At 40.6% G+C, this 21,778-nt stretch overlaps 3 protein-coding genes across 4 annotated transcripts in view; 2 read left to right on the top strand and 1 right to left on the bottom strand.

The window, feature by feature from the left end:
• Positions 1-11,554, top strand: part of LOC116057214 (caskin-1-like) — a 53,531-nt gene extending 41,977 nt beyond the window's left edge. The window contains exon 23 of the transcript XR_004106766.2: positions 11,537-11,554. The gene's annotated coding sequence lies outside the window, so the exon portion shown is untranslated. The remainder of the gene's footprint in view (positions 1-11,536) is intronic.
• On the top strand, positions 669-4,281 carry gng13a (guanine nucleotide binding protein (G protein), gamma 13a). 2 transcript variants are annotated; one of them, XM_036000938.1, is made up of 4 exons: positions 669-1,017; positions 3,593-3,700; positions 3,806-3,939; positions 4,057-4,281. In XM_036000938.1, exons 2-3 carry the CDS (start codon positions 3,603-3,605, stop codon positions 3,909-3,911), a joined length of 204 nt encoding a protein of 67 aa, XP_035856831.1. In that variant the 5' UTR covers positions 669-1,017; positions 3,593-3,602; the 3' UTR covers positions 3,912-3,939; positions 4,057-4,281. The 2 variants fall into 2 exon arrangements, with proteins under 2 accessions (XP_035856831.1, XP_035856830.1); XM_036000937.1 differs by having other exon boundaries at positions 672-1,017; positions 3,806-3,951; positions 4,063-4,281.
• Positions 4,216-20,539, bottom strand: chtf18 (CTF18, chromosome transmission fidelity factor 18 homolog (S. cerevisiae)). Its single transcript, XM_031309608.2, has 22 exons — positions 20,285-20,539; positions 19,142-19,231; positions 18,896-19,046; positions 17,828-18,017; positions 17,574-17,666; positions 16,642-16,694; positions 16,408-16,549; positions 16,057-16,281; positions 15,861-15,958; positions 15,627-15,750; positions 15,373-15,509; positions 15,115-15,208; positions 14,909-15,007; positions 14,685-14,815; positions 12,979-13,093; positions 12,592-12,816; positions 12,256-12,405; positions 11,583-11,713; positions 9,775-9,919; positions 9,579-9,677; positions 8,678-8,747; positions 4,216-4,482 (listed from the first exon to the last, which is right to left on the bottom strand). The coding sequence occupies exons 1-22, from the start codon at positions 20,370-20,372 to the stop codon at positions 4,361-4,363; spliced, it is 2,772 nt and encodes a 923-aa protein (XP_031165468.1). The 5' UTR covers positions 20,373-20,539; the 3' UTR covers positions 4,216-4,360.
• Between the last annotated feature and the right edge of the window lie 1,239 nt (positions 20,540-21,778).

The raw sequence follows: 21,778 nt of genomic DNA, 5'->3' as shown, positions 1-21,778 counted from the left end.
GTGTTTTATAATGCATTTGATGTATTTATAACCATAATGTGGCTTATAAAGGCAGTTAAAGTCTACTTGCTAGAAAAGACTAACTTAAAAGATGTGAATTGTATGGTCCAGTTGGCCAGACATGCTTGTCTTAAGATGTGCAATTTGTTGACATTCATTTTCAGGGTATATTTACATTATCTACATAAGAGTTTCCAGTTGCAAATGGGACTTAGGTTATTAGAGGGATGTATTCCCCTTTATAACTACTGTTAAACAAAACTAGGACAACTTTAAATCTGTTTTAGCTTCAATTTGGGAGGTCCAAATATTGACATTTGGTTCAAAGGTTGTGCCTTTGAAAGCAGTGTTACACCACTACATAATTGCACCTAAAAACAACCTGCATTTACATTAGAGATGTTCAGGGAAGAATCAGGTTTCACACCTCCAGACACGTTAGTCTTTACAGCACAGTGAGTAGCTATAACACTGATGGGTGTCAATGGGGAACCAAATTGACAGATTTTTCTTTTTGAGTGGTCTTTAACCTCACATTTCTAATTTTACTGGAGATTTCTCTGGGGAATCTGCTGTAGGCTACATTGCAGCCCTTTATAGTCTCAACAGAAACCGTCATCTGAAATAGTTTTCCCTTTTGGAGCGTGTCCTCATTTGCGTGTTTCCTGCCTCTGCTCAGCCTCCGCGCGTGTCCGGATTTCCATACAGGTGCGTCCTCGGCTCCAGCCCTCGTTTGACTGTCAAATCAGCGGCGCGGCTCCTTTTCTCCGCCCTGCGCATCCCGCATCCAGTCGCTAGCAGAGAGGAGCGCAGGGGAGTGCCCTGCACCGCGGCCAGCCGACACACACACAGCCTCCTCCTCCTCCTCTTCCTCCTTCTGCACTGAAGCCGGACTCCTCTGCCCGATAAACTCTACCGACTCTCAGCTCTTAACTGTCGCTGGCAAAGCCCCTTCTGCATCTTCCATCAACCGGCTGCACACAAATCGACCCGCGGTCCTCTCCGGTAGGCCTGACGGTAAGAGCGGTTGTTTGTGTGGGGGGTTTCATGCGTTTCCATTGACTTATAATCACGATACAAATGCGTTTGGACTGATGTCGATGTTTTAGCCACACAGTGACCATCTTTACTCACTATGTCCTCCTATATGCTGATGTTTACGTTAATAGCGAACTAATTTAAATGTAAATGTGTGAACAGCAGCCTGAAATATCCCTGATTGCTGAGTGATGGAGGCTGATGTCACTGTTAACACATTTGGAGGTTATTCTAATTAAATGAAGGCCTTTTCATGGAACAGCTGGCTGCTGGTGAGCCACAGCAGGGTGGATGCTGGTGGAGAAAACCGGCACCATGAAGCCGACTTAGATCCATTAAAAAGATGAAGAGGATGAGAGAGGAGGAGGAGGAGGGAGAGACAGTTTCCAGTAGAGAGGACTAAACTGATCGCTGCTCGGTCTGAACTCTCATCTGGGCCCTCTCTCTCTCTCTCTTCCGTCTTCCTGCTGTAATATGGCCTGAGGCAGGGTGGGGCACACTTTACAATAAGTAGGCTACAAATAAATAAAAAGCAAACACAGCCAGCGTACTTTGTTTTTACATTTCTGGCTCCTAAATAAAATAAGCTTAGAGTAATCCAACAAAGTGCATTTCGAAAAGTACTGTATACTTAAGTTGACTATCAATATCTTGAAATTGTATTTGAGTATTTTAATATGGTGCAACTTGATAGTTTTACTCCACATTTACAGTAAGCACATATAAACAAAATGCATTTCGTTAACAGCTGTATCTTCAAGGTATTTGTATTTTAGTGCTTCCATTTGGTGCAATATTTATCTGACAGTTACTCTGCAAATATACAGTAAGTATACACTCAGTCGCCAGTTTATTAGGGACACCGAGCTAAAACCAATGCAGCCTAATACTATGATAATTCCCCCATGAAGGTTATAATGTTGAGTTTGATGTTTGAACTGTTTTAGAGAGGTGTTGACTGAACTGTGATAATTTGAGGGTTGTCTGTTATTTAGCCCAAGGGTCTTCAACGTTTTTTTAAGTCAAGGACCCCTTGACAGAGAGAGATGGAGCAGGGACCCCCTACTCCATATACTGTATTTTATAAAACGAAGTTACATAAACTGGGCCTACAATAACGTGTAGGGTGGCCTAAAGCCTTTATACATACCTTTCTTGCTTAGAAAACTAAGCTATTGTTTTTTTATAAATCATGTTTTAGTGTTAAACATACATGTGGCACAGTGAATCTTTAGGATGAACTGTATCTGTGGATCTTAGTGACTACCTTACCTATAGGCCAGTAACCTTACCAATCAATGGGGATTTATAATGTAATATGTTGGATTTATGTTAAGACTTTTACATTTTCAATTTCATTCAACATTAAAACCTTCATGAAGGTGGGATTTATTGCAGGACTGTATATTAGACTGCATTAGTTTTACTTGGTGGGCCAAATAAACTGGCAAATGAGTGTATAGTGTGTGTGTGTGTGTGTGTGTGTGTGTGTGTGTGTGTGTGTGTGTGTGTACATTCACACACAAACTTTACATATTTAACATATAATCTTATAATAGTTGTATTTTGAGCAATTAACCATAACAGCAATACATACAATAAATAGTTTTCAGTTGAGCTCCAAATATGTATTAGTCCACCAGTAGTCTCTCATTGCCAGACCTTGCTCCACAGCGCTAGTCCGCCAGTTAAAATAGTCCCCAAATAAATGGGCTTATTTATTGAGTAACGTTTGCTAAAAACTGCAGTGCTCAGCTCTGGAATTACTGAGCACTTTTCTTTAAAATGAAACGATATATATACACTGTATGTGACCTGATTTTACAGATTTACGAGCGGAAAAGTATTATGAGATGAGCTAACACATTGTTGGTTTTGGTCTTTTTCTGGGATTTCCTGGCAATAAGACAAGTTACACTTTGTGTGTAACTAGAGTATTTCTACTTTTGCTTAAAAGGTTCAACAACTTCCTCCATCAGTTACATAGAAGACAGGCAGAAACAAATAAGACGATGTCCTTCACTAGTAGAAGTACTGATACTTCAGTAGTTAAGGTTGTTTACATATGGTCTCAATTAATGGGTCGACGTGGCATTTTGACAGCAACTATTTTATTATGGATCTGTCCCACTTCCCTCTGGTGTTCAGGGAAGCTCTCCAAAGTGGTGACCATCTGGTCCTTATAACAGTTTCTCAGAAATGGTCATAAATCTATCAAACAGAGAAGTGGTTCCCACAGAGGGGTCACAAGATTTTTCTGAAAGGTCACAAGGTGACTTAACAAGAGAGGGAAAAAAAATATTTCTGCTTCACAAGTCACAGAAATAATCTTTATAAAACCAGTTTATAAGACTCAAGTTACTCTTATCTGCTATTCTCTTTTACTTATTAAAACAATATTTAAATAAAGTGAAGAGAAACACTCTTTGGTTGCATAAATATTTGTTTCATTTGAATTTCCACTTAAATTTGCATGTGGCATCTGTGTGTCTGAACTCTTGATCAGCTTGAGCTGTTTTTTTGTTTTTAATCCATTTTTCTTTCGTGTGAACAGCAGTAGCATCATGGAGGAGTTAGACGTTCCACAGATGAGGAGAGAAGTGGAAAGCCTTCAGTATCAGCTGGCAATCAACAGGGAGAAATCCTCCATCACTGTTACTGAGTGAGTGTGACACGCATGCACACACGCACACGCACACGCACGAACACACACACACAAAAGGGTACAGAAATATTTTGCGCTTACGGTGTGTTTTTTTTTTTGTAGGCTGGTGAAGTGGATCGAGGGTTGTGTTTGTGAAGATCCATTTCTGAACCCTGAGCTGATGAGAGCCAACCCCTGGGTGGAGAAGGGCAAGTGTGTGATCCTCTAATGGTCACACATACTCTCACACACACACACACACACACACATAAAGACTCACAATCACGGATGCATATAAACTAAAGAATCATGCACTCCCACACACAGTCACGCTGCACTAACTCACCCATTCTCTCTCTCTCTCTCTCTCTTCTCTCTCTCACACACACACACACATTATTGCTATAATCATGTTTATTTATTAGGAGACTCCTGAATGCTTTTAATTTATGTGAAGACTACTGTGTGTGTGTGTGAGTGTGCAGCACTGAGTAGCTTTCTAGAGGTTTGTTTTGATGGACTGCTGAGAAATGTTAAACCACACGTTTTTATTGGCTCTTTACACTGTCAAATCAAAATAAAGACTGTTTTGAATTTAACAGCTGGATTTTAGATTTATTCAGATGCTTACATATAACATACAGGCAGTGTGTGTGTGTGTGTGTGTGTGTGTGTGTGTTACAGTAGTTCTCTGATGCAGACATTTCGTCTGACAGCGTTGGACATGCCCTCGTTGAACCGGAACCACACGTCACTGTTGCCCACTGCCGTTCCCATAGAAACAACCTCACAAATCTCACCTACAGAGAGGGAAAGAGCATTTTTAGGTGTTTTTTTTTTGTTTTTTTTTTCAAAATCAGAAACAGGTTTATTGCCAACTAGGTAGAGATGGCCCAATACCATTTTTTGCTTCCCGATACCGATTCTGATACCTGAACTTGCGTATCGGCCGATACGAGTACTGATCCGATACCAGTGTGTCATATATTTGATTATGTTTTAACAACTGTGTACTACTATCCCTGTATGGATGTGATATTGTTTCTATCTTTGTTGTCGGTCTGGCTCAGGTTAAACTCTGTGAAACATGAATGCCACAGAACTTTCTTTTATTCTCCAGTTTGACACTCAGTTATAACAGAAAAAGAACATAAATAAACTACTTCAACATAGATTTTCTTTAGGGCTTTATTACACGGTATCGGATCGGTGCATAAACTCCAGTACTTACCGATACCAGCGTTTTAGGCAGTATCGGAGGCGATAGCGATATTGGTATCGGAACATCTCTACAAGTAGGTTTCCACATATAAGGAATTTGCCTTGGCGATTTGGTGCATAATGAAAAACAAGTACTGAAAAAGTCAAGAATCTAACAACAAATATGAAAAAAAAAATGCAAAAAATTGTGAAATATGTTTTTTTAAAAGTAATATACACAAAGTTTAAAGTGGCCATATTATGCTCATTTTCAGGTTCATAATTGTAATTTGAGATTGTATCAGAATAGGTTTACATGGTTTAATTTTCAAAAAACACCATATTTTTGTTGTACTGCACATTGCTGCAGCTCCTCTTTTCACCATGTGTGTTCAGGTCTCTGTTTTAGCTACAGAGTGAGACCTCGCAACTTCTGTAACATCTTTGTTGTCAGTTGCACATGCGCAGTAGCTAGGTAAGGATTACATGTGCTAGCTAGCTGTTTCTACAACTTCAGTAGTACAAGGCAGGATTAGCCGGGAGACTTCTTCTAAACGAGGGTGCACTTCCAACTTTGCGTGGAATACCTGCAGAACAGGGACATGTAAGTAGTTCTATACAATTTATTTTGTAGATTAGGGTGAATTTGTGTGTGTTGTAGCAGTGTTTTGCCATTGAGATGCATGCTAACGGTTAGCCCCCTAGGCCCCTCGTCTCGGCTAGTTACGTAGAAAGCTGTGCAGATTTTGACCAGCTCACCCGGAGACTGAAGGCAGGACACATTCAGAAACCGTATCTCACTTAAAACAGCGTGGATGTTTTTTTTTTTTTCAAAGTTTGTATGTGTGTGGAAGCACCAGAGACACAAAATAACACCACAAATCCCAGAAAAAGTGATTTTTTTCATAATATGGGCACTTTAATACACTACAAAAAAAAGCCCCTCTAAAGTGACCATGTGACCAGTGCTCAAAAGATTAGTCACTTCATCAAACAGTTACTTGACAGGAACGAGATTGAAAACAAGTAAAATCATTGTTTAATCTTAGGCTGCAACTAACAATTATTATAACAATTATCTGGCGATTGTTTTCTCAGTGAATTGATTGGTCTATAAAATGTCAGAAATCACAATTTTCCAAAGCCCAGTGTCACGTCTTCAGATTGCTTGTTTTGTCTCGAAAGATATTCAGTTCATTTTCATAGACGAGTAAGAAAACCAGCAAATATTTAGAATCTGAAACCAGTGAGTATCTGTCTGTAGCTTAAAGCACGACTCAACAAACCATAAACTGATTATCAAAACTGTTACTGATTAATTTGATCAACTAATCGATTCAGCTCTAGTTTAATCCTTTGAAGTGAAAAAAAAAATAATTACTTCCCCAATGTGAGGATTTGCAGTTCTCTTATGTAATTAGAAAAAATACCTTTAGTGCTTTTTCCAGTTTCACCTGCTCATCAGCTTCACCCAGGGAACTTGAGAAAGAAACCTTATTTTCTGACATTTTATAGACTAAACAGTTCATTGAAGAATCAATAATGAAAATGATCATAAACTGGAGCCCTACGTAAAACACAACCCCCGAATTTCAGGTACCGGTATCGGTACTGGTATTGGTTCAGATGTGAAAGGTACCCAACCCTAATGCTTAGGCAAGTATGTTGTTTGCTTTGATTAATGAAACATGTCAACATTAACAGGAGAGCTGTGCCTGTTTTAGTCAGCAGAACCCTGTTGGTCCTGCTTTGACCTACACGAGCACTGAATCTGGGCCGATGTTAACAGAATAAAACGGTATAAGTATTTGTGCAAAACATGTTTTGAGTCACAATTACAGCTATCATCTACCTGCACACCCGTGAGCCAGCAAAATAAGACTTCAGAGATTTAAAATGAGAGGCCTTTCACTAGCCTGGGAAAACCCTGACGAACTCCCGGCAAATTTGAGATTTGCTCTGCTAGTCAGTCTGGCCAAGAGCCCATTCAAGCCCATTTCCAATTTTTCCAAATCGAGGCACCAATCACCAATCAACCATTGAGGCGGGCTTTACACAATGACGATAGTGCAGCGACGGCGAGCAGCTTTTTGTTTACATTCAACATGACGGCCACCAAAGCGCAGCAACCCGTTGATGCCGCTGTCGCTGCTACGTCACCCGGATCGTTGGTCTGATTGGTTGAAGGACTATCCAATTGCGCCCAGAGGCATTTGAGCGGCGTCCGTTGGTGACGCCCCTCTTATACTGAAGTTGCATTGTTGAAACTGTATGAAAATCTATATAAGCATATAAAGAGAAATTAAAAAGTAAGAACGGTGGGAACGGCAAGGATTGCGGGTGGATTACGTGTATAGAGCAACGGCTTATACATTGTCCCATACTAGCACCATAACATCTCGTATTTGATCTGCTTTTATATTTTTTTTTAACTGTTTTTAACTGCTCTTGAATGTTTAATTTCTTATACTGCACTGTAACTTTTATTCTTGTATTTTAATCGTTTTTATGTAAAGCACTTTGAATTGCCCTGTTGCTGAAATGTGCTATACAAATAAAGCTGCCTTGCCTTGCCTTGCCTTTTGGAAATGGACTGTGAATGAACGTTCCCCAGACCCACTCTCAGTTACAACCAGGCTAGCCTTTTTCACAGAATATTTGTAAAACCTGTTTTTCCTCCACGCTGAAAGGAACAAGTGGTTGTGGTTATAACACTTCATGTTTATGTATATATGAGAAATACTGCATGTAAACAAAAGTAATAATGGGGAGTCTATTACTGGATATTAGTCACAGAGGAATATTAATACGGGTTTTCCAAAGTTGTATGCACTTTAACACTGCAAGCTAAACTGGAAAACTCTATTCTGAAAATATTTACGTCCCCAGGTGGCCATGTTGAGAACAAGCTACACAATTCTGCTATTGTTTATGCAAATGTGCTATTTTTGGTGCGATGGATTTGAAAAGTCAGTCAGCAGTCATCTTTGTTTCCAATGACACAAAGCTACTGGCAGGCCAAACCACAGTTACTTATCTGCTAACTCTTATTACGTTTCTGGAGCAACATGACTATATAATAAACAGTAACAAACTAAGCCATTTAGGCAGAAATGTACATTTTCATACATAAAATATGAAGATTGCTTGTTTTATTGGCTGGTGTCCAAATATATGAAGGAGGCTGTAGATCAGGTCGCGTCCAGCCTTTTATGTTGCTGATAGAAATATGATCACACCAACATAAAAAATGCAGGTGCTGTTGACAGTTCAGATCTTCTCCCTGCAGTGTGCCACGCCAACTCTAAATCGGAAGCTTTGCGTAACACATTGTCAGTCATCACCTGTGGTGTGTTTGGACCTGATGTGCCTTCAGGCATGTTTCCCTGAACAGCCCGTGTTCTCAAAGGGTTTGAATAAATTAAGCCTTATGTCACATAGCACAGTCTCTACAGCAGTGATTCTTAGAGTGGGGCCTGTGTAAGGTTTTCAGATTCATTCATTTAAATGATCCGGATAACTTTTTTCTTTTTTTTTTTTTCAAAAGGTTTAATAGTTCAACAAATTATATTTTAATTATTTTTAAAACTATAATAGTTCATGGATTACATTCTAATCTAACAAATCTATAACTCTTAGAATCTGTTTAATACATGTCTAATATCTTTCTAATACATTTCTCTAATAAAAATAGGCTACGACAAATTATACCAAGGGACAAACATGAGGAGGTCCCTGCCTGGTATAGACTATCTTGTAAGGGGTCCTAAACCGAGAACCTCTGGTCTACTGTACCTGTCTCTGAAGTGGTCTGCAGTCTCTGAGGTTTTGGGGCAACAGCTCGACCAAAGAAATCCACCTCCGGCTGCAAAACACAGAGTGCCGAGGAGGAAGAAGTTAATAAGGAAGTTTCTGAAACACTGTCCTCAATAAGCAGGTCCTCACACACACACACACACCTCATTAGCCTGATTTCCTAGTTTCACCATTAGGGACTGTAACCCAGTGGCTTGTCATTGTCCTCATTTCTGCCCTCTAGAGGTTCACTCTCTCTATCACTCTAATACTGAACTATTCCAACTGTGCAGCTCACCAGAGAGGCTCTGATGGTCAGGGCAAACAGATGCTGGCTCCACCTACAGGCATCCACACATACAACTATGGGAAGCTCAGTACTGGTAGAAAGACAGTGCTACTTCCCCATACAATGTGCTTAAATAACCAAAGAACCACCACATGAGAACTACATGTAGAAATGGCTGCCTTGTAAAAAGGAGGAGTACTTAAGACCAAAATGTTTTTTATGAAGACATGTTGAGCAGCAGAGAACACCTGCGTGAAAGCTACACAATGAACTGCTACTCACCCTGTGGTGGCTTTGTTATTTTTTTCAGGAAGGTATGTACTTGTATTAAATGGTATTGTGGACAAAACTCCTTTCACACAGTCAAATTATGGAGATTCACTTCCCCATGTGTGGATAAAAGGTAAACCATCACTTTTTATTAAGATTCAGTTTTTGTTTACGGTTAGTGTTGGGCTTAGGTGAGTACTGGTTGTGGTGTGTGTGTGTGTGTGTGTGTGTGTGTGTGTGTGTGTGTGTGTGTGTGTGTGTGTGTGTGTGTGTGTGTGTGTGTGTGTGTGTGTGTGTGTGTGTGTGTGTGTGTGTGTGTGTGTGTGTGTGTGTGTGTCTCACCCTGGTCTCCACTGTGGTCTGTTTGACGATGTTCTCCAGCCTCTGTTGATGGTTCCTCACTGGTTTGGGACCAGCTCTCTTTTTTTCGTCCTCTTTGTGCTTCATACAGACACGGCAGATTATAAATACATTTGATTATTAATACACACACACGATGAGCTGATTATCTATAGGCTGCAGTTTATATCAGTCTCACCACTACAGGGTTTCGTTGCAGCATCAGTTGCTCGGCTCTCCTCATCTTCTCCTGCTCCATCTCTCTGCTGATGGTTTGTTTGGCCTGATACGTCAGCTGGCGGCGCGGAGGAAGGCCCGGAAACCTCACTACCTCCTCAACACGCCTACACGCACGCACACGCACACACACGCTAAGTAAATAGCTTTACACAAACCAGAAGAGACACACACATCGTTGAAACACAAACATTCATAACAGCGTGTAGCTGACACAGAGGTGAACCATGTTAGATGACAAACAACATAATATGAAGCTTCCTCCATTGGTGCTATGGTTTATGTTTTCCAGAATAAAACCCGGAATCTCTCATTCTCTAAAACCTTAATCCTCTTACAGCTGATCTCCATCTCTCTCTCCAACACACACACAGTGCATGCCAGTAAACTCTCTCACTCAGTGACTGCTGGACATAAATAAGACAACACCAGTATTTGTGACTGTGAGCTATTTATTGCAAGTTATCACTATAAAATATCAGCGGTGTTATCATCAGAACTTGTCAAACTCTAATGAAGCTGCTTGGATGGCTCAACTCCCCCTTTAACATGATAGATTACTCGCTATGCAGCTTATATTAAGTAGTCTAACCTCAGGCTAACACAATTACAGCATCAGTATGTAGTAGTTTAGTTATTAAAGCACAGACAACCATGTCACTGATGAAATGTGAATCAATCCTTTACTAATAGTTACGTACAATTTATAAACTAAACAGATACTTTCCCGATTTAAATCCAGCTCTGTGTCATCTTTGTGTGGGCAGTGTGTTTAGATGAATGGTGGAGCTCAGAGCAGTCAGGGATCATTGACAGACAGAACTCTGTTATTCATCAGCTGGGAACTCTGTGCGAAGCAGCCACACACTGTTCATCTGCACACACTGCCATGACACAGAGCTGATAGAGGATCGAGGTTCCCTCTCTTTTTCTCTGCATGTCTCTCCCCACCTAAAGCCTCCGAAACCAGGCTACATTAACAATTCTGCCAAAGTCTGACCAATCAACAACAGTGTCCAAAAAAAGAACCGTCCAATCAAATAACCCTGTTGAGACTGGGGGCGTATCCGCTGTCTGTGATGTTTATAATGTTTATATCCACAATCCAAGTCTTTATCCATGAGGTATCAGAGTGAGGTGTTGTGGTGAGCCAGAGACGGCAGGTACAGGAAGTTGTAGACCAGTAGAAGCAGCAGTAGAGCTAACACTAGAGGCAGGCACCAGTCATTGGTGACCAGCACACTGTCACAGCGAACCTGCAGGAAGGAGCTCCTCTGGGCACCTGGCTGCTTCATAATCTGGGTCTGCATGGCTCAGCTAGTTAACAACCAACACCAGAGTCACTGCTGTCCTCAGTAGTCACAAAAATAAAAAAAGGTCCAATGAACAAATGTCTCCCAAGTTGAAGTGTTTGCACCAAAACCTGCAGAGTTCTCTCGCTCCTTTCAGTTTTTTTCTCAATATTTCAGATCATCTCCTGTTTTCTCTAAACTTCTGTCCTCCTAAATGTTCCTGCTCTGTTTCTCTATCCACCTGTAACCCACCGCTGGGGCTTTGCAGCTCGTAACTCTGCTCCCACAGCACTACAATCAAACACACACCTAAAAGGTGATAAGGGGATTACTAAGCCACCATGCAGATAACGACAGAGCAGTGACCTTCAACACCCCAGAAACACACATCTGCCCAGCATGTGTCCACATGCAATATACAGTAGAGTGCAGGTGTGTGTGTGTGTGTGTGTGTGTGTGTGTGTGTGTGTGTACTCACGGCTCCAGCATGTATGTGTACTGCCCCTCTGGCGTGCGGTCCTGCCTGTAGGAGAGGTTGTATGCGAGCATGGTGTTGATCAGCTCACACATCTGTTCCTTCTCTCTGCTGCTGAACAGCTGCGGATTCACCTGGAAGAAACGCACAGGATTTGAGATTACTGTCACTGAAAGTTTTGCTGACATTTTATGGAATGCGTTTAACTCACAGACTTCATTCAACAGCTTTCACCATTTTCAATATTTGGTAAAATACACTCCCTGACCCATTTTTTAGGTACACCTATACATTTGAATGCAGCCAATACAAATTTTCTGTCACAAAGAAGATTATAATGCTCAGTTTTTGTTGACACTGTCAGAGGAAACAGAGCTGCAGTAGATGGAAAGCAAGCTGTTGTATTGGATTGCATTAGATTTTACAGGTGTACCTAATAAAGTGGCCACTGAGTGTAAAACTGGGGACAGCAAGGACTGTACCTTAAGTAACCAGGATGTTACTAAATGCTTAAATGCAGTGCCATAGGAAAATAGAATTGGCATGGCTCCATTGGTGTTGATATAAATATGGCCTTGTCTAATTGTCTTTTAACAGATGCAGGGCTGCAAAGCCTGGGATCCCAGTTCCTACATTTACACACAGACACAGGTTTACTTTCAATGCTTTTACATACAGGCCGTAGTTTGGGACAGATGATGTCGAGGAGCAGTGTGAGAATATCGAGGGACAGGCTGAGCTGGCTGATCCTCGTTCTGATGCATGCTGGGATGTCGGCCAACATGGTGGCCAAAGCGTTCCTGCTGCTGAGGAGTCTGGTGGAGGCCTGGAGAGGACAAGACCAGGGAGAACACAATCATCTCAACTGTTTTTTTATCTAGACTTTTCCGCCTTAAACATGTTATGTTTGTTTCTATTGTTTCTATTGATTTTATTTGTCTCCATTCAATATAATTTGCCGTTTCTTCAGTTTTTCTATGTGAAACACTCACTATATTGCATGGATACGTACCTCATGCTGGCTGTGCGGATAGCTGATGCGGGGCACGTGTGTGTGGGCAAACAGGAAGTGGAATGTGACGGACAGGAAGGGCAGGTATCTCATCAGGGTGAAGTTCTGGCCGTGCATAATCACGTGGTTCAACCGGTCTGCGAACGACAGCCAATCCAGAGCCTCACACACACTCTGCAGGTTGGGGTCCCTCACACGCATGGACAGATAATTATCATACAGACCCTGAGGAAAAGAGACAGATCAACCTGATATCAGACCTAAGACATCATAATGCAGAATATTTTTAATTTAACTTCTGCTAGTAAAGCATGGGTCAGTGTATTGTATGTGTCCTTTTCTGTGCACTGTGATTAAAGTGAAATATTGAGAATGTGTGTTCATTACCTGAGAAACCTTCTCATACTCTCCACTAGACGAAGCCAAGTGTAGAATGTGCTGAAACCTCTGAGCTCCACCTCCTGAACCTGGCGCCTCATCAAACTCCTCACCAATACGTTTCCTGAAAGAACAGATGTGAATGTTTAGTCAACGTGTAGTTAGTTAGGACCCAAGAGGCAGAGAGAGGTAACAGATGAGACAGTAAGGTTGTAATTAAGATCATGTCACCTTGGATTTGAACGTGTAACAAGCTAATGTTTGCCGCCCTCTTACACATCCAATATACCTGCTGAGCCTTTTTATTGTGCCAATGGTTTTACTCTTTAGTCATGAACGTGGCCTTGTTTCATTCATGCCCACAGATCAAAATACAAAATAACTGTCGCAGACAGCAGAAAGGACAGGCTTGTGACTACAATAAAGCTCTTTGTTTTCTTGTTTTGACTAGATTACAACGGGGTTTCTGCAGGGTTCACTAAGTTAAGACCTTTAAAGACATTTTAACACCACAAAGAATGGAATTTAATACTTGTTTCATGATCATACAGTCCAGCCAAAGTATGTAAGATATCAATGTAAACCAGTAGGGATGATGAAGCTTATAATTATTCACATATTTGTATCACACTTTTGTCAGATTTTCCCAGCAGTATATAACAATAAACCCTAATAATATCTTGAAACACAACTTGGACTTATCTGGATAAGCAGTGGAGAATTGATGGATGGATGGATAAATAAAAGAAAAATAACTAATTTTTACATAAAGTCAGGTGGTCTGGAACAATAATATACTGGAAAATTTGTCAGACCAGACACCAGAAGTATATTTAAATAACACTTGCCTGATGGATACTCCTCTCGGCTGCTACCGCGCTATCGCGCAGTACTTACATACTACTACTACTACATACTTCTGGTGTAGTTACAAACTTTCTAATGCCTCGTTTTATAACTACAGAAACTATTTGTACTACTGTAGAAGTTTGGTATCATTCCGGGTATTATTAGCGGGGTAATTTACGAGATACAAACGTGGATCCATTAGCACCTGCACTAAGCTAACCAGCTGATAACGCTAACTCAACCAACGTTATAATAAGGGAAAAAAGCTTATGGGGGGTTGTTTGACTCGAGGTCAAGGTGCAAAGCAGCCTAGGGTGAAATTACTCCGAACCATCACTTTAAGACTGAAAAACAGAACTATTTTGGTACAAACATTTACTGGCCATGTGGCAGGTAGCCACATAGATATAGATAGATATAATTTATTAATTATATATTATTATTTAAATTTAATATTTAGGGTTTAATAAATAATTGTTAAATGTAGTACAGAGTCTGTAGTCCCCCCAGTCTGATGGCAAACCCCACCCTACCACCTTCACCAACACATTTTCTGCAGGAAACCCTGGCTTCCAATTCCCTGTTGGTGTTAACACTAAATACAAACTTAGAAAACAGTCATGTATCTAACCCTTACCCAGACAATGCAGGGACTCTAACTATTGCATTGTAGTGGTAGCACCAATCTCTTGTTCTTTTGCAGAACATTTGCTTCATTTCAACATTTTTGACTAAACTTAAAACTTTGGCTGCCTTTAGTAAATGTAGCTGTTTTCTGAAAAAGGTCTCAGCATCTAGAAAATAAAGCAAAACATTCCTATTTTCATGACAAACTCCAAGAAAAACTGTGGCAGGACATACTGTACCGTTTTGTACGTTGTAACTGGAAGATTTGCTGCCACAGATGGAATAAGCCTTTGTTCTGGTCCTTCTGCCCCACAGAGATGCACTGGATGGTCTTTGTGCTCAGCTGCTTGTGGCCGCGACGGTTGAGGAACTGTGCAAACAAGAACACACATTGTGATATAACTACACTGTATATCACTGCTCATGCAACAAACAGACTTTCCTTAACAGTGCTGCCACCCACCTGTAGTGTGTTGATGCAAGACCTGATGTCGTTGTCAGTCTTCTCACACAGTGACATCAGAGTGCCTGTGTCTGTCTTCATCCCCTGCTGGAGTGAAATCTGCAAACACAAACTCAACGTAAACCTTGATTGTTGGTGTGTTTGCAAAATATTTCTGTACCCTTATGTGTGATTGTGTGTGTGTGTGTGTGTGTGTGTGCACTGACCTCTGCCAGTCTCTGTGCAAGGCGGGAAGGCTGAGTCTGGGGGAAAACTAGGAGGAAGGCCTGCTGCCTGAGAGGTCTGAGAGCTGGAACATAACTAAAAGGAAAGGATATATACTCTCAATAATAATAATAATAATAATAATAATAATAACCAATATCCACAAGTAAGACAATTTATATATTTAGCAAAGACCATTCAGTTATAACAAAAATCTATTTCCACTTTGTTGAACTGTTAAACACCACAGTCTCTCTTACAGGTCGTTACAGATGCAGATGATTGGTCGAAGCAGGATGGACTCCTTCTTCTTTTTCTTCTTCGCAGTCTCCGTACCAGCATCCCCACCGTGGCCTTCTTTCCTGTTCAGGGTTGCTAACAGGATGTTGATGGCAGCCTGTCACCCACCAGAGATAAAGAAAAGAAGGGGAAAAAAAAAAAAAAACGTATAAAAAACATTAAAAGGAGTGCATTAACACGGTTAGTTTTCCTTTTGTTGTTGTCCAGAACGTACCGCAGGTGCTCCGTCGATCTCATCAATAATGAGGCAGTTCGGCCTCTCATTGGCTCCCAAAACTGACTTCATCTGTGTTGCCGTGTTGATGCGTTTTTGGAACACCTCTGCACTGCGATCGTCACTGCAGAAACATCAACACAGTAACTGAGGTTCATGACAGGGGGGGGGGGGGCCTACTTTTTTAGAATTTACTACTATTACTGGGTCAGTTTTAAATTTGGTTTGTCTAACCTGGCATTGATTTCCACCACATTGTACCCAGCATGCTTTGCTATGACATGAGCCAGGGTGGTCTTCCCCAAACCTGGAGGCCCAGACAATAATGCCACCTAGAGAAAGACCAAAATAAATGATATCTGGTACTATAGAACATCTTCAGGTCTTTAAACTGAGTTTGTAATGACAGTTAGTATGCAGGTGTGTTAACCTTGTATTTGGGTCGTTTGTACTGGTCCAGCTCAGCCTCCAGTAGCTCCTCAGTCACCTCAATCTTGCTCTTGAAGCGATTTGAATTCTGATTGGCTTGATTGGGTTTGAATGAGTTCTGGTTGGGAGCCTGTCTCTCAAACCGGGCAGGACGGGACTTCCTCTCTCTTCCAAACACAACGGTGTCCCAAAGTTTCAACCACTTGAGCAGACAGCGGTTGGTAAACTAAGATGAAACAGTCACACACAGCTGGCATCAGTATGGGATACATGGGCTTATCAATACTAAAAAAGGGGTTTCATTCACTTTATGTAGACGTAAAGTTACACAGAAACACAAAATGCGACGTACATCATCACTGAGAAGCTCTGTGTAGTGTCGGGGAGAGTAGCGGTCCACCCAGAGTCGTGAGGTTTGGCCCTCTGGGTCTTCGGGATTGTCGTTCTCTTCATCTTCTCTGCTTTCGGGCTGAACAAGCACATCGTTCACACTGCTGGAAGGTGACGCAAATTCAACAAGGAAAATCAAAAACCCTGTCATCAGATTGTTTATGTGTCAGTGTGAGCGAGACAGGCGGTGAGTTACCTGGCCAGCAGATCTGCAAGACGCTGAGATTCTTCTACAACCTGCTGGTGGCGCTGCACGATTTCAAAGAGACAACAAATGTAACCAAGTTTGCAATCCTCATACTGTTATGCAATAAATTTACTAAATACATTTCAAAATATAGGACGTCTGAAATGCATCGCACAGGTACATCCATAAATAAAGTAAATTACACAAAAGGGGTCACCGATATATTTTATTTCAGTGTAGGGCTGGGCAATATATTGATATTATACTGATATCGCGATATGAGACTAGATATCGTCTTAGATTTTGATTATCATATTGTAATATGGCTTAAGTTTTGTCTATTTCATGGTTTTAAAGGCTGCATTAACGTGAGGTGATGTCACTTCTGAACTTACCAGACTGTTCTAGCTGTTCTATTATTTCCCTCTAACCACTTAGATTTTAGATAAATAATCATCGATAATGTGGACATAATGACTAATTTAAAAAATTGTCAAGCATACAATATCGTCGCAATATCGACATCAAGGTATTTGGTCAAGAATATCGTGATATCTGATTTTCTCCATATCACCAAGCCCTATTTCAGTGCTTAAAGTATTGTCTTATAATTAATTCCAAAATAATGAATGTATGAATAATAATTTAAAGTTATGGATGCCATTGTGTAAACATATCAATCATTTTTGCTCGCATAAGTATGCATTGTTTTGTATCAGACAAAAAATATAACAATCGTGTTTTATCTGGCTGCAGATACAATAAATACTTTGTTTGAAAATGGCTGTTATGTTCTCTGTATTTGGCTAATCATGAAACTGTTTGGGTTTATGGAAAGTGATTATACTTTTAGCATGTGTGATTCCTGAAAAGTCAACAGTGTGTTCCTGTGCAGGCTATTTGGCAGATTATACACAAACAACAGTGGCCTGGTCACTCACCCTCTCTGCCTGTTGATCTCTCAACACATCTATTGGCACTGACAGCAGCCCCAGTGAACCATGGGAGTTTGGTACCAACCTCAAGTCCACTACCTGAAGACACACCGGTAAATGCAAAGAAATGAAATGTACAGAAGTACAGTATTACATATATAGGCACTGGACCCCGGCGGTATGTACGCTGACAGTGAATCAGGATTTAGGAAAAGATGCTGCCCAAAATGTTTCATCAGCATCATTCAACATGGTTTCACCTTTGACCCTGCGTCTTCGGTTTGTTTGAGGTAGACCCGGTTCCCCGATGAGTCTGTCACACTGACGTACTCGCCCTCTAAAGGAGGCCGCCTCAACACATGCCGAGATGCTGACGCCGCCGTGGGAGGTCGCCTGGGCGTCTCTGGGATTGTAGCAAAGCCACTGATATCCAGCACAGCTGGGGTAGACCTGAAACACACAAACATGTTCAGAAGTCTGTGTATTCTTTTTTCTCAATAATAGATATATTGTTCAATCTATACAATTTGAATAATGATACAGTAAATGCCCCATAACATGTTTCAATAGTCCAATGTTAGGTCTTTAAATTCCTACTTTTTGTCTGTCTCAGAAAATGGTATTCAAATTACTATCATAGAAAATAGAAAAACAAAAAATCCTCAGATTTCACACACTGTATTAAGCAAATGTTTGATATTTGAATTTGATACATTCTCTGAATTATGAATCTAAATGCCACAATTCTCATCAATTGATTTTCTGTCAATCAAATGATTAATTGACTAAATCATTTCAGTATTGAAACAAGGAGTGCCTGAAAAGCACTAGAATGCAAAAGATTGTTTAAAGAGCTCCAAAAAAAAAATGTACATAAAAAGACAAACTTCAAAGGAATAGAACAAGAAGATGATTTAATACTCTACACAGACTACACAGGTGTCGTGTCACCAGCTGCAGTTCTTCCTCAGGCAAGTAAGTGCATTTGTGTATCTATAAATAGTAGCCTGCCATGTTTCATCCTTGTGATGTATTGCTTGTAACTGCCTATTTGTTTGTGATTTGAGTATTAGAGAAATGGGGATTTCCCCCCATTTAAATGCCCTATTGCTTATTTTGTTAAACTTTTATTTGGCTTTTAATAAAATGTTCTATATTCCCAATAATGCACCAGATAAAAAAACCAAGTATTTAGTGTAAAAGGATCTAATGCACAAAATGTCTGCTCTATACTGATGTCTCCTTTCCCCTCACCACGTTCCAGGACATCAACAGTTTCCCCTTTCAGCTCATAGTGTGTATAACACCAGCCCATGCATCTCTCCTACCTGAAGGTGTCAGGGGGTTCATACTGCTCTGGAGAGGACGGTGGTGAGATGTCATCACTCTGTAAAGGGGCTTTGCTCTCTTGAGTCTGCACTGACTTGAAAAGTTGCTTGGCCACTCCTGCATCCTGCTTCTGCCGCTTTGCCTTTGGGGCTGCCAGGGCAAAGTCAGATTTAAGGTACAAACTTACAACATCAAGAGAACACAACAAGGACATAACAGATACTGTACTCTCAGGGGGAACTCACTGATGGGCTGATCATCCAGCAGATGCTCTATGTCAGAAATGTCGCCTCCTGGGCCCTGCTTCTGATGTTTCCCCGGCTTGAAAGATTCTTCTAAGCCATTCAAGAAAAGACATCATCTTGACATTGTGATGGGCAGGTTTGACTACTTTCTGACATTAGACTAAATGTTTCCTTGATTTACATAAATAAACAGCCGAGAGATGAATCGCTCCGTTATAAAGGAGAATGTCACATATCGTAAAATGAATGCAGACAACATCCCATAATAGGCTTGGACATTACTTTGCAGCTTCAGTCCCACTGTACCAAACAAGGGATGCGTGCAGCCAAAAATGGTTAAAACCCACAGAGTTTAATTTTTAATTCGAGCGAAAAATCAAAAAGCTTCCAAAGGATATGTCAGGCTGAATTTGGATGCACATAAAATCAAATGTATGCACATTTATGATGATGCATTTCGTCACCCGGCCGTGGGCCATGACAAAAACGTGAATGACACAGAATGCCAAACTAGTTTTATATACAGTCTAAGATGCCAAATATAAGTTATTTATTTATATAACAAAAAGCCTATAAAATAAAGAACATATTCAAGTGTGAGGTGTGTTTACAGGTTGAATATTTCTATCTGATAAAATTGTGCAGCAATAAAAAACATGAAATATTGGATTTGAATTGTTCTCTTTATGTACACATTATGTAGCTCGGTGGGAAATTAAAGCAAATTGGAGTTAAGGGGTTAATCAGACTGCATAATTTTACCTGAATGAATAATGATCCACAAGTGTGTTGCCTACTAAAGTGAGTGCCAAGTTTTGTCCAAGACGGCTGGGATTGGTTTAAAGAAATACAAACAAGCCAGAGCTTTTTTTGCTCTATCCCCAGAATAGCTAGGCGTTGTAACGTTAGCCCTCTATGTACAGTCTATGTCGGTGTAGCCAGACACCAACAGATCAAACAGAGGCAGAGGTACGTGTGTGTATTTGTACGTAAGTTTATGAGGAAGTTACGCTCCCAGGTCAGTAAGTGGTTCGGAGAATAAATTAACACAACAGTTAAAATGTAAGGCAGGCAAACGCCTACCGTTTGGGAACATGCATTAAAGGTGCTGCTAAAGTTTGTTAGCTGACGTTAGTTTCTCACCCTCCATATCCGCCATCGCTTCCAGCTCGTCGGCGAACTGGTCCTCGAAGTCGTCCTGTATCTCGAACAGTTCGTCATATTCGTCCATATTGGCTCGGATAGGTACACGACACAACCAGAGACACGGTAATGTGTTAACACGCTTTTCACGTGAATATTTACTTCGCTTTTTGAAGAGCCACTTTGTCACAGCCCTTGAAGTTTCCCGGCAATTTTTGTTGTGATGGGAAGTATTACTTCCGGGTAAAGCGAGTCTCCCGTCCTCTGATTGGTTATTCATTCATTTCTCGACTCCCGTCATGCACCGTAGAGCGACATTTGTTACAGGGATGAAAGTAAAAATCAAAGTTTGGCCTGTAGGTGGCGCCAGAGGAAAGACGACCGGTATGTTTATATCTTACTGTAATGCTGTAATTGTGCATGCACACACTAATACATGAAAATAGACAGTAAGCATGTCTTTGTCCCACTATTCTGATAACATATATTATATAACATAATAATGATAATTGCCATGTACTGGAATGAAGAATGTTCAAACTTTTGGAATAACAAACAAGCAATGCAAGCAATTCCCTACTGAATTTATTCTAAATGACTTACATTAGTACATACAGATATCTTTACTATATTTGCTCTTCACATACATATTTATACTCCTGTCCATACTGTTTATACCTCACCTATAGAGTATTTATACTTACACTACTTCCCATACTTTATGCTTTGTATATATATTTTACACTTTATATTTTGAAAACTGCTGCACATGTTTATAAGCTACTTATATATCTTTGTGTATTCATATCCCTCACTGTCTATTCTATATATTACCACTATACATCTGTCCGATACTGCTTTTTGCACCTCTGGTTAGATGCATTTTGTTGTGTTAGTAGTAGTACTCTGTGCAATAACATTAAAGTTGACTCTTATCTAATACAACTCTTGACTTTTCAAAAACAACTTTTTGTTGCACACAAAAAACCTTTGTTCATCTGAAGCTTTTACATCTTTTACATCTTTTAAATTTTGTTCTGTGTGTGTGTGTGTGTGTGTGTGTGTGTGTGTGTGTGTGTGTGTGTGTGTGTGTGTGTGTGTGTGTGTGTGTGTGTGTGTGTGTGTGTGTGTGTGTGTGTGTGTGTCAGCGTGTGTGAGAGAGAAAGAGAGAGAGAGAGATTGATGATGATGTGTGTTACGTCAGGGTGTCTCCATCACCACCATCTGCTCCTTACAGTAGACAAACACTGGCCAGCAGTTTGTGTGTGACACTGAGTTAATTTCACATCAGAGAGCATGAAAGCAAAGTCAACATAACAGCCTCTGCCCCTTCCTCTCAGACTTCCTGTCCTCTCATGTCCCTCAGCGAAAAATGTCCAGATGTGTTAAGAGTAAAAAAAAACATTTTTTTTTTTTTAAGTGCATGCTGCAAGGTGCTGACCAGTGTGTGTGTGTGTGTGTGTGTGTGTGTGTGTGTGTGTGTGTGTGTGTGTG

Source organism: Sander lucioperca, chromosome 4 (genome assembly GCF_008315115.2).
Source record: "Sander lucioperca isolate FBNREF2018 chromosome 4, SLUC_FBN_1.2, whole genome shotgun sequence".
Taxonomy (NCBI): Eukaryota; Metazoa; Chordata; class Actinopteri; order Perciformes; family Percidae; genus Sander; species Sander lucioperca.
This window is presented reverse-complemented; position numbering and strand designations above follow the sequence as displayed.

Coding starts and splice junctions, on each gene's coding strand:
- gng13a (XM_036000938.1), top strand. CDS start 3,603: ATGGAGGAGTTAGACGTTCCACAGATGAGGAGAGAAGTGGAAAGCCTT. Junction 3,701..3,805: donor TCCTCCATCACTGTTACTGA/GTGAGTGTGACA, acceptor TTTTTTTTGTAG/GCTGGTGAAGTGGATCGAGG.
- chtf18 (XM_031309608.2), bottom strand. CDS start 20,372: ATGGACGAATATGACGAACTGTTCGAGATACAGGACGACTTCGAGGAC. Junction 12,817..12,978: donor AGTATGAGAAGGTTTCTCAG/GTAATGAACACA, acceptor TCTTTTCCTCAG/GGTCTGTATGATAATTATCT. Junction 11,714..12,255: donor TCTGTCCCAAACTACGGCCT/GTATGTAAAAGC, acceptor CGTTTCTTCCAG/GTGAATCCGCAGCTGTTCAG.